Source organism: Sander vitreus, chromosome 19, assembly GCF_031162955.1.
Source record: "Sander vitreus isolate 19-12246 chromosome 19, sanVit1, whole genome shotgun sequence".
NCBI lineage: Eukaryota > Metazoa > Chordata > Actinopteri > Perciformes > Percidae > Sander > Sander vitreus.
In genome coordinates this window covers 5,132,712-5,146,599 of record NC_135873.1, presented here as the reverse complement: position 1 = coordinate 5,146,599, position 13,888 = coordinate 5,132,712, and the positions used below count along the sequence as shown (strand labels likewise).

Here is a 13,888-nt window from a genome sequence, read left to right as displayed (position 1 = left end):
TACAGGAAGTGATTTTGTTTCCAGGCAACAGTAGTCTCTCAGAATTTGTCTTTGGATTTGAGCCTCTTCATGTTTTAATGATGTAATCCCTTCATGGTATAACTCTGGGTTTCAAATAACAACCAAATCCATTTATTACACATTTTCCATGTCACAAATAGTAGTACACTCCTTTACACCAGCAGCCACACTGAGTGGTACATAGTACAACTTTTGGCAACAGTCCCTATGTTGGTCCTGCTGTGCTCTGCATGTTGGTCCATTTAGGAAAGAGTTTACCATTAAAGGTCTGCTCCTAGTCTGGAGAAGGGCTGTAGCTTTTCACGACAAGTCCTGACCCACGACGAGACACAACACACCGCCGGAGAGAAAGAGACAGAACAAGAGAGAGAAAGAGAGAGAAAGAGAAAGAGAGAGCAACCATCCATCTCCTCCTCCTCCCTCCTTCCTCCATTCCTCCCTCTCACTCCTCACACACCGACTCGCTCAGGTCCACGGCGCCACCTCTGGTGAGCCGCCGCATCTTGCTGAAGTCGTGGTCGGTTCTCAGGTAGGAGAGCGAGGGGCCTCCCTCGCTGTGGCTGGCCAGGTCCTGAGGCTGGGCCTGAGGCGGCAGGGCCCTCATCTCGCCGCCACTGCGCCAGTACAGGGTGTATTGCTCCGGGTCGGAAACTTCGAAAGTGGCGGCACACAGCTGCGCCAGGGCCTGGCTGGTCTCCCCGGCTCTCCACTGCAACGTCCGCACGGCGCTCCGCTCCCCGTCCTGGAACAGTATCCGAACGCACCTCTGGAGGGAGGGAGTGAGGGAGGGAGGAGAAGAGAGAAAAAAAAAAGAGTGAATATATTCTGTATTCATGCAAAACAGAGGTCAAGAGGCTTATGAGGTGAGGGCAAAAGAGGGGGAGGAGAGAGAGATGGAGCCAGAAGAGGAGTGAGAGCTGTGCAGGCACACTGACAAGCCACTATGAGTCAAAATGATGCTCATAAAATAAATGATCTCTAAAACAAAGCTTTTACTTCCCACACACACAACCAGTGGGTCCAAAAGATAAAAATTAAACATGAAAATCATCTTCGTCAAAATTGCTCTTTTCTCTGTTGTATGTTACAGCTTCATTGACAAACTCCTAATATTAATCCACTAGAGCATGTCCACATCCAAACTCACCAAATACAATCCATTAAACTCGCTCTATCTTGGTGCTCTGGTGGAGTTTTCCCTCTACACTTTAATCCAAACAGAAACTTTTTGCCATTTTCAAAAGAACAAAAAAAGACGATAAAAAAATAAAAAATAAAAAAAGAGTCTGTCTCAACAGTTGGCACTCTTTAAACACTTACCAGCAATTGTGCTGTACCTAAGCTATTATATAATGTCAGATTCAACCACCTACAGACGACCTCACAACTCTCTTTGAAAAATAAACACACACAATGAAAACATACTTAACATAATCCTTTAACCAAACCAGAGAGAATTCTCTTCTCTGCCACACACAAAAACCCAAATCCTGCCTGCACACACAACTACCCCCACTCCCCCCAACACACACACACACACACACACACACACACACACACACACACACACACACACACACACACACACACACACACACACACACAGATGCACAAGTGGCCAAATATGCTCTAAAAAAGAAAAAGAAACGCACACACACCAGCAATTCCAATCAACAGGTCTGCCATTATTAAAACTTACAGAGTCACTGAGCTCCTCGCTGTCCGTGTGCATATTGTGTTTGCCTGCTTCGATGGGTAGATGCAGCTCAATAAATTTCATGTTATCTGACCGCCCACTTCTTCATAGCACTTGGCTCACTGATCCCCGCCTGTGTCAGTGGAAAATCTGGCTGCCGGGTGAGTTAGATCGGCTATTTGAAGCCAGGAGAGGCACCACGTGACGAGACAGAAACGTTGTGGATGACAATGCCTTTTTTACATGGCATCTGGTGGACAGTTTTACCAATCTGGGGCCGGGAGAGTGATAATAGGAAAGTGTAGGTAAAGGTTGGTGTGCGTGTGTGTGTGCACCATCGTAAGCCGGTGGCCCCAGATCAGCGGATTACCTCTAAAAATTACTAAAAACTAATCCCCTAAAATGATTTTGAAATGTGTTTGCACGTAAAGAAGTGAAATCCAGGTGTGTTGTCTGGTTTTTGATGGATGACCTATTGTTCAACTGAAAATCTTCCCCTTTTGCTTGACCTCTTGAAAAATTAGAGTGCTGCCGTTGACTCCCCAAGAAGCACCAGTAGTAATACTTGAATCAAATATGGGTCGCTGTTGCTCATTCTGCCCCACCTGTCATTGTTTTACAGATGTTGGATAATCTGATGTTGCTCAGCGGGCATCGCCATCAGTATAATTAATGTAAAGTCTGACCTCTTTGGGTGGATTATCACCTTGTTTTTGTTGCTTTTGTGCCTTTCGAAAGACATAAAACAGGTTCATGTTTGAATTGTGAAATGCGGAAACAGTTTGTCGATGATTCTTAGTGTCTGTTTGAAACTTCTTTCAACATTAGAAGCTGGAGTTTAGACCCAGGGTATCATTCAGGACAGTTCATTTTTTGGGGGGCTGTCAGTTACAGACAAGAACTCTAAATAGCAGTCTGATAATTACCAGTCTTCTTTCATAATAATTGTTAACGAGCTGCCAGACATGTAAGAGGCTGACAATCAGCTGCACATATTCTTGACTATATTAAGTAGCCTATATTACTCTTTGTTTCATGTTAAATCAGTGGAACCAAATCTACCTTCAGGTATTAATAAAGGTACCTTGATTTAGCATACATTTTATTTTTAAATATTTATTTAGATATGGCAACATACCTCCTACAGTATTTCTATCAGAAATTCACTGACAGAAACCCAAGACAGCCAATCACAGTTTCAGGAAACATGACATCATCCTTAGTGATGGGGATTAACCCCGCCCTTTCTCTCAGTTTAAGAGATGTCCCAATTCTTTAGTAAAAGTTGGTCTCAGCAGCTTTCTGAATAGGTTGTAGGAGGACACTCTTAGCTAGGAACTTCTAGTGCCATGTAGGAGTAGTTCTAGTAAGATCAAATGTTTTGTGAATACAGGCCCTGACCTTTTATTTTCCTATCTGCACACAACAATAACTCTGTCTGCGATAGTTTATGACCTGTGCAGCATCTGCAATAAACGAAGAGTAAGGAGCCCCTGCTGTCAATCACATTACATTACTGGTTGTTGTATTTTACAGCCTTCAATCCGCAGTCAGCCACCTGAAACCCATTTAGGGTTACAGCCTATATTTTAGGAAGCTCTGTATCACTCTAACCTTCCAGCATCACTTAGCATGTGACTATTTTTCTCTACTATAAATTGTCTCATAAGCATTAACAGTTATCCAAAGTACTTAAAGCATTGAAAAAATATTTAGTTTTGACACAAATAACAATTTATTTTCACTAACAGCAATTCTAATATAAAAATATTTTTATTTTTATTTTTTTGCCATTGTTGTTCACATGGTACTGTGGAGACTATCCCATAGAACTGTTTCACTGCATAATAAGCAGGAGTTCCTACACATCAATGCACATCAATCAGCACTTCACACAGGGCAGCTATGTGTGGCAGCTATATAGAAGATCACTGTGCAAACCCACACATACTGTAACACTACCAGTGCTTCTGTGGGTTGCTACTACAATCAAAACATCTGGTACTGTACCTACCTGGCTCTGCTGGTTCTCCTTTTGTCTCTGGGCCTCAAGGCTCCGTCTGCAGCTCCACTCCTTCAGAGCCTCCTGGGCCTCCGGTGTCAGGCAGCCGGTGAACGGCTGCTCCCTGTCCAGGCTCTGGATCAGACACAGACTGGCATACGCACTGGTCAGGTAGTAGCCACCTGGAACCACAAAGACAATACAACTTAGCTTCTAGTAGCTTTAAATAAGAGCCAAATAGTTAGTCAAATTAAAACAGGACCTAGTGATTAATGAGCAAGTACTAGTTACTAGTACTAGAAGTAGTAGTAGTAACTGTGTATAATATACTTATTAGAAACTGGCTTGTTTTCTTACTAGTAAGAATGTAAAAGTTAAAGGAAAAAATAAAGTTGAGGTTATTAAAAGATGTGACAACCAAAATCTACTTAGTCACACTTAGTTACATCTAGATCTGAATTAATTAATTACTTTTTTGACTTTATTTAGTCGGCAACTATTTAGATAACAAAATCAAGTCATTTTTTAAAGAAAAAATACTAAAACTTCACTGGTAGTGGGTTCTCAGATACTTTGCTGTTTTTTTTTAGTTTTCTATGATAGCAAATTGAATATGCTAGCTTCGTAGTTAGCCTTATACGAAACGATTAATCAATGAATCAAGAAAATAATTGGCAGATTTAGTGATAATGAAAATAATCATTAGTTTCAGCCTTAATTACAGTAAAGTAACTTCTGAGTAAAACATAAGTATTTACATTTCCATAATGATAATGCATTTTGACCAAACAGCCAGCCATACAAGTCCTACACACTGGGTTTGGAGTTCTAACCAAGTCAAAATGCATTTGTTGCATAATTTAACGCCACTTTAGGTCACTTTAAAATGTAAACACCAACAGTCACAGTGAGTCACTGGAGTGGAGGACATTTTCTTTCACTAATGACTAAACTTCAAACAAAGAGTTTAAGTCATGTAACTCAAGTCGACAGCTGTTAATTTACCTGCTGTAGGGGTGTATATCCTATTTACTTGTTTTCTAAAGACAAACAATACAGTCTGTTATTGGTTGAACTAATTAAAAGCACAGCTCCTCAACAGCCGACATTTTTGAGTTACAGGTGGCACTTTGAGTTTAGGTCGTACCCTCTCCTCCGAGCCAGGAGGGCTCCAGCAGCTCCATCATGTACTCCACCTCTATCAGGATGTGAGGCTTGTTACACTCCACAATCACGTAAGACAATGACGGCAGGAAGTCTTCCCAGCTCACGTCCTGTCCTGGAAAGAAAACAACAGGAGACCAATATATGGGTACGCTATTATCTTTGATTTTGTTGATGCAGGTTGCTGAAAATTTTAATTGAATATTATTTATATATACTAGCAAAGTATAGAGAGAAATAATTAAAAAAAGCTGTCTTTTTGGTCCAAATCATTTGGTTTCACTCAGTTTAAGTTTAGCCTAGCATAGTGACCCATCTAACTAGACTTTGCAAATGATAGTTGGTAAAAATATCAAATAAGTTACAATACACCAATTCCAAAACTAAACCCAATATTCGATTGTACTGACATGATGACGCAATTCATTTCCAGCAGGTCGTGCTGAAAAGCAGGCAGGTCGTGCTACAGCTCACACAGATACAGTATGTCACAGTAAGTGTGGAGCTTTTTGAAAGTGACAAGCCACTCAGCTTTGCAAATATTGTTGACCTTCATTCCTTTAACAGGGAAGCTTTTAAGCAGCAAATACAGTATGTTTCAAAAACATCTCCCATATTGAAGTGATGTGTAGTTTTTGAATAATGACTGCTACTAATACTTTTTAGTTACAGGAGAACCTTACAATCCAACAAAACAACAAAGTATTTGGTCTCACCATGTAAGGACCCCATAGCCTTGTGGACGCACTTGCACACTTGCAGCAGCAGCAGCACCTTGTCGATGGGCGAGTGCGTCCTCTGCATCAGGACCAGCTTCTGCTTAACCCTTTCCACCTCGCGGCTGTCAGGGACGCCCGTCCGCACGCCGAGCCGCTCCATGGCGACGTCCCCCTTCAGACGGACCATGTTTTGGGTGAGGCGCTGGCTGGTGCCGTCCTGATTGTGCGACGCAATTAGAGCTTTTTCAAGGTGGGACTTCAGAGGCCTGAGCACACAGGAGAACATGGCCCGCTCCAGCGCCAGATCTGAGGACAGAGGGAGGGGTTCATTGTCTGGGCTGAAACTAAACATTTTTGTGCTACTGCGTTGCTTGTGCGATTTATTTATCTGGTAATTTGCAGGTGGAGAAATGTGTCTGCATATCTAGAGGCACTGGCAAGAGGCCCAGAAAGGTATGCTGCTTTTTCTAGGGTGAATGAAGTGTCTACAATGAAAATGGAGTCACTCTCTCACTTGTAGAAAATGTTATATAATAGCAAGGACAATTTTTCTGCTGTGCAGGGGACATCTGCTTTTCTTATTGATAGCATATGTGATTAAATAGTGTTTTTACCATTTTAACCAATGGACAAAACACAGAACATATACAAACACAAAACACAACAAAAATAATCAATACCAGCATCTAGTGTTCATGTGATTTCTAAATTGTCCTCTCTCCTCAAGACAGGGCATCAAGATTAGGTAATAAAGCAGGACCTTTTCATATCACCTGTTTTCAATCAAATGAACATAAACCAGTAAAGTCCTGCACACAGTCCTGGAAATAGGTGGTGTTGGAAGCTCTGTGACGTAGTGACTACTCACAAAACATGTTGGTGAACTAAGCGCTAACACAGTAGCCAGTCGGAAACATGCTAGCGCTAGTCAGTCACAACAGCTTTGTGTCTGGCTGTTTAACTGTCAGTTATTAGTTAGCTAGCTGTTTGCCAATAAATAGTTATTGTATGTATGTAGCTCCCTGTAAAATCACAATTGTTTTTTACATTTCTGTTTGTGAACATATTAAACCAAGGAGATACAACCTGTTAATTAGTGATCTTGTGCTTGTATGCATATTTGTTTTTTTTTTAAACTTTGGACAGAGCCAGGCCAGCGGTTTTCCCTGTTTGTGGTCTTTTTATGCTAAGATAGGTTAATCATCGCCTGGCTCTTAACACAGATATGAGAGAGGTGTCAATCATCTCACTCTCTGAAAGAAAGGGAATTACCGTACTTCCCCAAATGTTAAACCACTCTTTTAAAAACTCTTTGCATACAGTCAGAAATGCACACGTCATCAAGACTGGAGATACCGTTTTATTTTTGGCCTGACAACAGAGATATGTAAGACACAGAGTCGTGGACATGTTACACTTGCATGCTCTCCAGGTGGAAACATGCACACACACACACACACACACACACACACACACACACACACACACACACACACACACACACACACACACACACACACACACACAGTGATCAGTCAGTGGGCAGTCCTGACTAAGTGGGTAACAATTCTCCAGTGCACACGGTTTTCCACTCATCATCAAATCCTCCTCTCCCTCTCTCCATTCTTCATGTTCCCCTCCTGTATAATTCCCCAACATATCCCCCTATCTATCTTACTATATCTTTCCCCCTTGTGATTAATCATTCACGCCCTCCATGCTCTGTTTTTCTGCCTCCCTCTCCTCCCCCCTCCCAGTATCCCTCTCTCTTTTACCAGCTCTGGGGAGTAACAGAGTATGTGTAGTGTGATTACAGCCTTGTCAGTTACTGGCTAGTACAAAAGAAAACTGACTGTTTCAGCGGTTACTCCCAGATCTGTAACTGATTACACTTTCAAAGTATCCTGCCTATTTCTATCCCTCCCTCCCACCCTCCCCTGAATCGTGCTGCTCTTCAAGTGAGCGTGGGTCTGTGATATATTTTTATGATAAATGAGGGGGAGAAAAAAATGCAAATGCCTCCCACCGACGCAAAGTGAGATAGATCAGAATCAAAGCGCAGGAAGGAAGGATGGGAGGAAGGAAAGCAGCGGAGGACCGCTCTCCCCTGAAGCCTCTGTACTGCCAGGCAACCATCCATCATCACAGGTTTACACACAAACACACCTGCAAACACACACTCGGCCGCACAGAAGTCCATAAAAGAAAAACCTACGCACAGGACTGTGTCAAAATCTCTAACTAGAATTCTTTCAAAGTAGCACCCTGCGATGTCTTTAGAGTAACGTGAAGAACCTCATTTTGAATATGTTGGATATAAAAGCAGGCGCACCGGGCAGGGCTTTCCTAATACTGTTTTCTAAATACCAGAGACAATATGAGCTTTAGTGAATGATGCTCTACTCCCCCCACGCAAACTACTTTGTGTTGACAGTGCCTTTCACTGGAGCCTGGGCAGCCCACCATCTATGAGAAAAGGCTGTCTGTTTCCATAGACCTGCATCCTCTGGCACTGTGCTCTATTGAATCAGTGTTTTCTAATAGCGTTTTTTTTTCTTCACATATCTCTCCCTCCTCCAGTCCCCTGCTGCACTCACTGTCTCCTCGTTTTGACTTGATAAACTAATCATGCGTACGGGATATTCACATGGTTGAGAAGATTGAGCTCAGAATATAATCCGGCACAGTCAGCTAAATTCAATCAAATAATTCACTAAGTGACTTACTTTGAGTTGAGGTATACTTTATAGGAGATTGATAAGTTGTAACTAATGGCTGCAATAATGTTAAAAGCTGGGACATACTCAGACGCGGACTAATCAGGGGCCCGCGTGAAGATATTGATTGACAGCTGGGGCCCCCTATCGCATTTGGCCACTGACCAAGCAGGAGTGAGAACGGGTCAAATTCATTTCCTTGTTTCAGAGACCGTTCTCTTCACGTGTGTGACTCGAGCATCTCACATTTACCAACAAAACGTACAACGAAAGACCGTGCAGAACATTTCAGACCGTCCTGCCAACCTGTAAACATTTTAACATCAATGTACGCTGTAACGTTTTTTCACTCTAAAGTCACTGAAAGCTGCTGCTGTTTACATCCTGTCTGATCTCTGCAGCGGGAGGGGCTGCTGAGTTCCCCACGCGACTGACACACACACACACACACACACACACACACACACACACACACACACACACAAAATCACACACGGTGGATGCAGGAAAAACCGGAGATGAGACGTACAGGATGACCTAAATTGAGGACAGCTATGCTCGTTATTGTAAGTGCAATGCTAAGTTAAAGTCCAATAAGTACTTTATCAAACCGTATGAATGTGTATCCCAGGCAACGGATAGGAAATTAACTAACAATGTCAAGATCAACAAGCCACTGACACATATGTTCAAATTTGATTAATTCAATAAATTATTACTTTTTGTCTCAAACCCACCAGCCATTTTCATATTATACCAACATTTGCAGCATCCTGAACCTTTTTGGTGAGGTTCCTAGGAAATCTCAGCCCAGAGTAATTAATTAATAGTAATAATTATTATTCTCCCCAAAACAAGCGTAGGCTACTCCTGATTTTGTCAGTCATCTCATCTCTTATATGCTGTGTCTCTATGATCCTATCCTGTCCTATTGATGGTAGCCTACTCGTGGACATTGCGCCGTCATCACGTGCTGTAGTATGGGGGGCCCGCCTTGATAATCCTGCTTAGGGGCCCGGTGTTGGCTCATTACGCCACTGGACATACTTCTCCGTCTACACAGGTGTTATTCAGAGATGTTTTCCGTTACACATTTCCAGATATTGGGTAATAATTAAATCTGTCCAGTTTAGTTCTGCTGTATCATTTTGAATTAAACATTTTTGAACATCTCCTGACAGGAAGTTGGATCAACCAATCAGGTTGTTTGAGGCACAAGGCTGCAAAACGAGTTGAGATGTGGTAGGCCATCCCTTCTCGTCCTACAGCTAGCTTTAATTTGTGCAAGAAAGTAGAAATACATAGTTCATGCTATGATTCAAATATAATGTGTTTTACTTTGATAATGTGTTTGTGTACCTTTCTCGTTCTCTGGCACCAGGGTTTCAATGGGAGGCTCCAGCTCTCCACTGTCCAGCAGGCAGCACCTTGCCTGGGACAGAAAGAGGCGCAGACCCTGCAGGAGCTGCACAGAGGTCACATGTGAAGTGGAAGAGGATGAGGACGAAGAAGAGGAAGCCAGGGATTTGAGCACTTCTCTCTGTGCCAGGAGGAAGTCCTGAACCATGCCCCCAAAGATGGAGCGCCTGTCTCTGGACAGCTCCTCCACCAGTCGCGTCAGCCGCTTGTCCGGAGCAAAGAAACACACAAACGCCTCACTCATGCGGTGCAGCCCACCACGGCCTCGAGAGCGCACAAGCGGCGGGCGCTGGTAGAAGTGAGTTGGGGCTTGGGTCATGCTTTCTGGATCAGAGTCATTGTCCTCGTCCATGCTGCTGAAGGAGCTGCTGCTGTCGAGCTCGGCCAGGGACGGAGCCGGGCGGCGCTCCAGGGCAAGAACCGCCACCTCGATGCCTGTCTCCACTGCTTGGGCGGACTGCTGGGGCTGTGGAGGCTCCCCAACTTTAGCAGATGTCTTGACCAGGACAGAAGTGATTATTTTACAGCATGATAATAGAGATATTGTGGTGGGGAATTTCTTATCGTATCTTAGTATGAATTTCCTAAATGCAAGATGAGCTCAGTTTACAAAATAACAAAGCACGCTTAATTTCATTTGAATATCATTAAAAAGTATTATGTGACTGTAAAGATGATTTTCTAAACTTCCTAATATTCACAGTCCCACATAGAAGTGAAGGCATGGTCTTGAAAGACAAATAAAAACACATATTACTTGCGGCACGTAGACAGACATCATGTCCTCTTCCTCTGCAGAACCCGGTGATACAGCAGGGGTTCTCCTCAGGACCCCTGCCCCAGGGTGAATTCTTCTCTGTGGGTTAGTGCTGGCCTTCTGCAGCCTCTCTGACCCGCCGGGCAGCTCCAATGATGAGCGAGGTGAGAAGGAGCCGACCCCTTCCATGGACAGATTCATTGAGGACTCGGAGAGCCTGAGCCGCATGCTGCGCTTGAAGCGGTGCCGTTTATTGGAGGCACTGTGGTTAGTGAGTTGTGGCTGCTGTAGAAAAAGATTCAATCCTTAATCTATCAAAAGCCAGTGACTTTTGAACTGTTTATTTTTCAAAGGGTAAAAGGTGAAGTGCAAGGTAAACAGTATTATATTAGCAGTCATCCACAGTAGGAGGATGGATTCAGAGCCCTTGTAATGGACTTAACTTTTAAAAAAGCAAACTTTTCAGGAGCTACACAAAATTTTCTTTTATTCTATAAACCCTTTAAAGTTCAAATTAAGATAAAATACTAGAACATCACAACAGTGGAGAGTTAAATGGTCTCAGAGAAAGCTCACATAACCCCCACAACCTTCACTACTAACCTTGCTAACCTCCAGCTGTAGGAAGAGCGGGTTGATGAAGCAGAGTTTGCCTGGTCTACCCCGGGTCAGCAGGGTACATCGCTCCTGGGCCATCTGACCCTGGTTGCCGCTGGTTGATGCAACCGGGTCCACCGGTCCGTTTTGGATATCTGAAGCAGTCGGAGTGCTCCAGAAATCTAGTCCAGAAAGAAGAAGAGAGTTTGGATACCAACGTTTTTCAGTCACACATTCGGTAATTGCAGATATACCAACCAATCAATTAGATTTTTTATGCAGCAATTTTATTAATATTTCAAAATCAATGCAGTAATTACACACTTGTGTTAAAATGCTACACATAGAACCTTTATTTTTCTCTTTCAGGCTAGTAGTGCAAACAGATTTTGCAGAACCATGGTGAGAACGAGTCTTTTATCTTTGAGCTAGAGTCAGTGACACATACTGTGTCTTACTTGTGTCCCTTTTAGCCATCTTAAAGTCACACCTCGCTCTCTGCTGCCGCGCTGCATCAGAACACGTTTGCCATGTTAAAATAGATGCAAGCTGGCAGTCACTACTTAGTCACTTATTCCTTTACCCTCTCACATTTGCAATTCGATAAATAAAGTTACTTGAATTAAATTGAATTGAATACATTGCTGAGAAAAAGTCATTACAGAGGAGCTTCACTGTATCCTCACAGTATCCAGTGCTGCAAGGAGGTGTTAATCATAAAAAAATGACGCCTAACTTAAGTTTGATAGTTATCTACACAAAGAATATGTGCAACTTTAATATTTATAGGTATGCTCTCTTATTAATCATCTTAGTAAAGTATGTATTGTTATTTAGAGCAAGCGACAAAGTAAAGTACTTAGTAAATTCAGTTTTAAAAGGATGAGAGCTCTTCAATCATTGTACCTTGGCCCATGTGTGAGATGGCCTCCAGCTGCCTATGTGTTGTGGCTTTAGCGATGGCCTCTGGTAGCTCCAGTGGGAAGGGCAACACATCTCTGCAGACAAGAAAAAAATAGACACACAGAAAGAAATGAAATCAAACCCTGGGCATGTGTGTGGCTGTTACAGCCTCCATTTAAAGAAATCAAACCAAGGCTCAGGTTAGAGGACGCAACGTATAAAAGGACGCCATACACACAACACACACAGTGGCCATGAGATTTCCAGAGGGCCTTGGCTGAATGACATCAGGTGCACTGCATGGCCAAACGTATGTGGACATCCACTCTTCTGGGAAGGCTATCTACAATATTTTGGAACCTGGCTAAAGAGTTTTGCTCCCATTCAGCCGTAAGAGCATTACAGAGGTTGACCACTGATGTTGTGGCTCCCAGTCCAGTTAATCCCAAATGTGTTGGATGGGGATAAGGTCAGGGCTCTGTGCAAGCCAGTTCTTCTACACCAAACTGGAAAAACAATTTCTTTATGGAGCTCACTTTGTGCACAGGGGCATTGTCATGTTGTAACAGGAAAGAGCCTTCTCTAAACTGTTATAAAACTGAAAGCACACTATTGTCTTATAATGTATATCATTGTGTGCTGTCACATTAGGATTTCCCTTCATTAGAACTGGGGAAACCATGAAGAACATCCCAACTTACTTTTGCCCACAGATGTTTAGTTCAAATAAAACATCACCTGCTGATACAGTAGAAGGCCACCAGTCGACACAGGTCAGGGAAGGTGAGTGCTGAGCTCTCCAAGGCGAATGCTGGTTAGAGAAGAGACAGAGTTAGAGTTTTATTGACAGCTGAGGAGGCAGTGGGAGACTTGTTACTATTTGACAGGAGATATATGGCAACTGCAAATAATCTGGAGGACCCATTTTCTCTGTCCCGCACTACTTCACCCAGTAAGTGTATGCACTGCACCACAAACGGTGAGCAGAGAAATGTAGCGTTATGCGTATCGCAGGTTAATAATGCATGCTTATCTAGCTTGTTTTATACTCACTGGAGTCCTCCTCACAGATGAAGCACTCCTTAACAGAGGAGGCCCTTTTCTCGGCTGTCACTCTCAAACACAGCACCTTCCTCTGGCTGGAGCTGCATTTACGCACCAAAAAGGTCTGTAAGCACCAACAGCCACCACGGAAACAAGAATAAAGCACAGGGATGTTAAAAATATATTTACTTTTCACATCGGTATGCCGTCAAAGCCTCAGAGGAGCTGTAGTTGTTGAATACGAAATGAGAACAAAATATTTGTTAAAATGATAAGGTGCTGAGGTTTTAAAGCAAATATTCCCCAAATATGTTGAACTATTCATTTTAATGTCTTCGGTCAAGATGAACAAAAAAATTCTTTCACTTTTGGAGAAATTAAAGCATATTTAGTTTCTTAAAAAGTATCAGTGGGTCCTAAAATGTATTCCTGTATTCTTTTAACTAATAAGGTAGGTCACATGACTGAAATAATTGACTTGTACGCACCCCAACAGGCTCTCTGAGCAGGATATAGAGGGCAGAGTCTTGGCTGAGTGACAGCTGCAGCCACACAGGATGTGTGAGCAGCAGACGATCCAGGACGCTGAAGACCCTCTCAGAGCCTCGATGTGTACTGCCCATCTCCTGCATCTGAAACACATGTACAAGGTTATTATTCAACAACCATCAGATGAGGTCTTTCTCTTTTTTATGCCTGATTGTCTATTTTCACAAAATTATTCACATTTTATTTACTGTTGTTAGCCCTATTAGCTTACGATTAGCTTTCCGATGTCTGTATTTCACACTGACTAAATAGTTGTCCACAAGGTCATACTTACTTATTTTCTTTTTGTATCTTTTTTTG

General features: G+C 42.8%; 1 protein-coding gene across 1 annotated transcript; it reads right to left on the bottom strand.

Annotated features, from left to right (window-relative positions):
- Nucleotides 1-463: 463 nt before the first annotated feature.
- On the bottom strand, nucleotides 464-13,671 carry rin1b (Ras and Rab interactor 1b). Its single transcript, XM_078275647.1, has 11 exons — nucleotides 13,528-13,671; nucleotides 13,049-13,163; nucleotides 12,734-12,806; nucleotides 11,999-12,090; nucleotides 11,099-11,274; nucleotides 10,496-10,780; nucleotides 9,679-10,234; nucleotides 5,600-5,908; nucleotides 4,867-4,998; nucleotides 3,732-3,901; nucleotides 464-787 (listed from the first exon to the last, which is right to left on the bottom strand). The coding sequence occupies exons 1-11, from the start codon at nucleotides 13,669-13,671 to the stop codon at nucleotides 464-466; spliced, it is 2,376 nt and encodes a 791-aa protein (XP_078131773.1).
- Nucleotides 13,672-13,888: the final 217 nt, after the last annotated feature.

Coding starts and splice junctions, on each gene's coding strand:
- rin1b (XM_078275647.1), bottom strand. CDS start 13,671: ATGCAGGAGATGGGCAGTACACATCGAGGCTCTGAGAGGGTCTTCAGC. Junction 12,807..13,048: donor CATCTGTGAGGAGGACTCCA/GTGAGTATAAAA, acceptor TTCTCTAACCAG/CATTCGCCTTGGAGAGCTCA. Junction 11,275..11,998: donor CATCTCACACATGGGCCAAG/GTACAATGATTG, acceptor TTTCTGGACTAG/ATTTCTGGAGCACTCCGACT.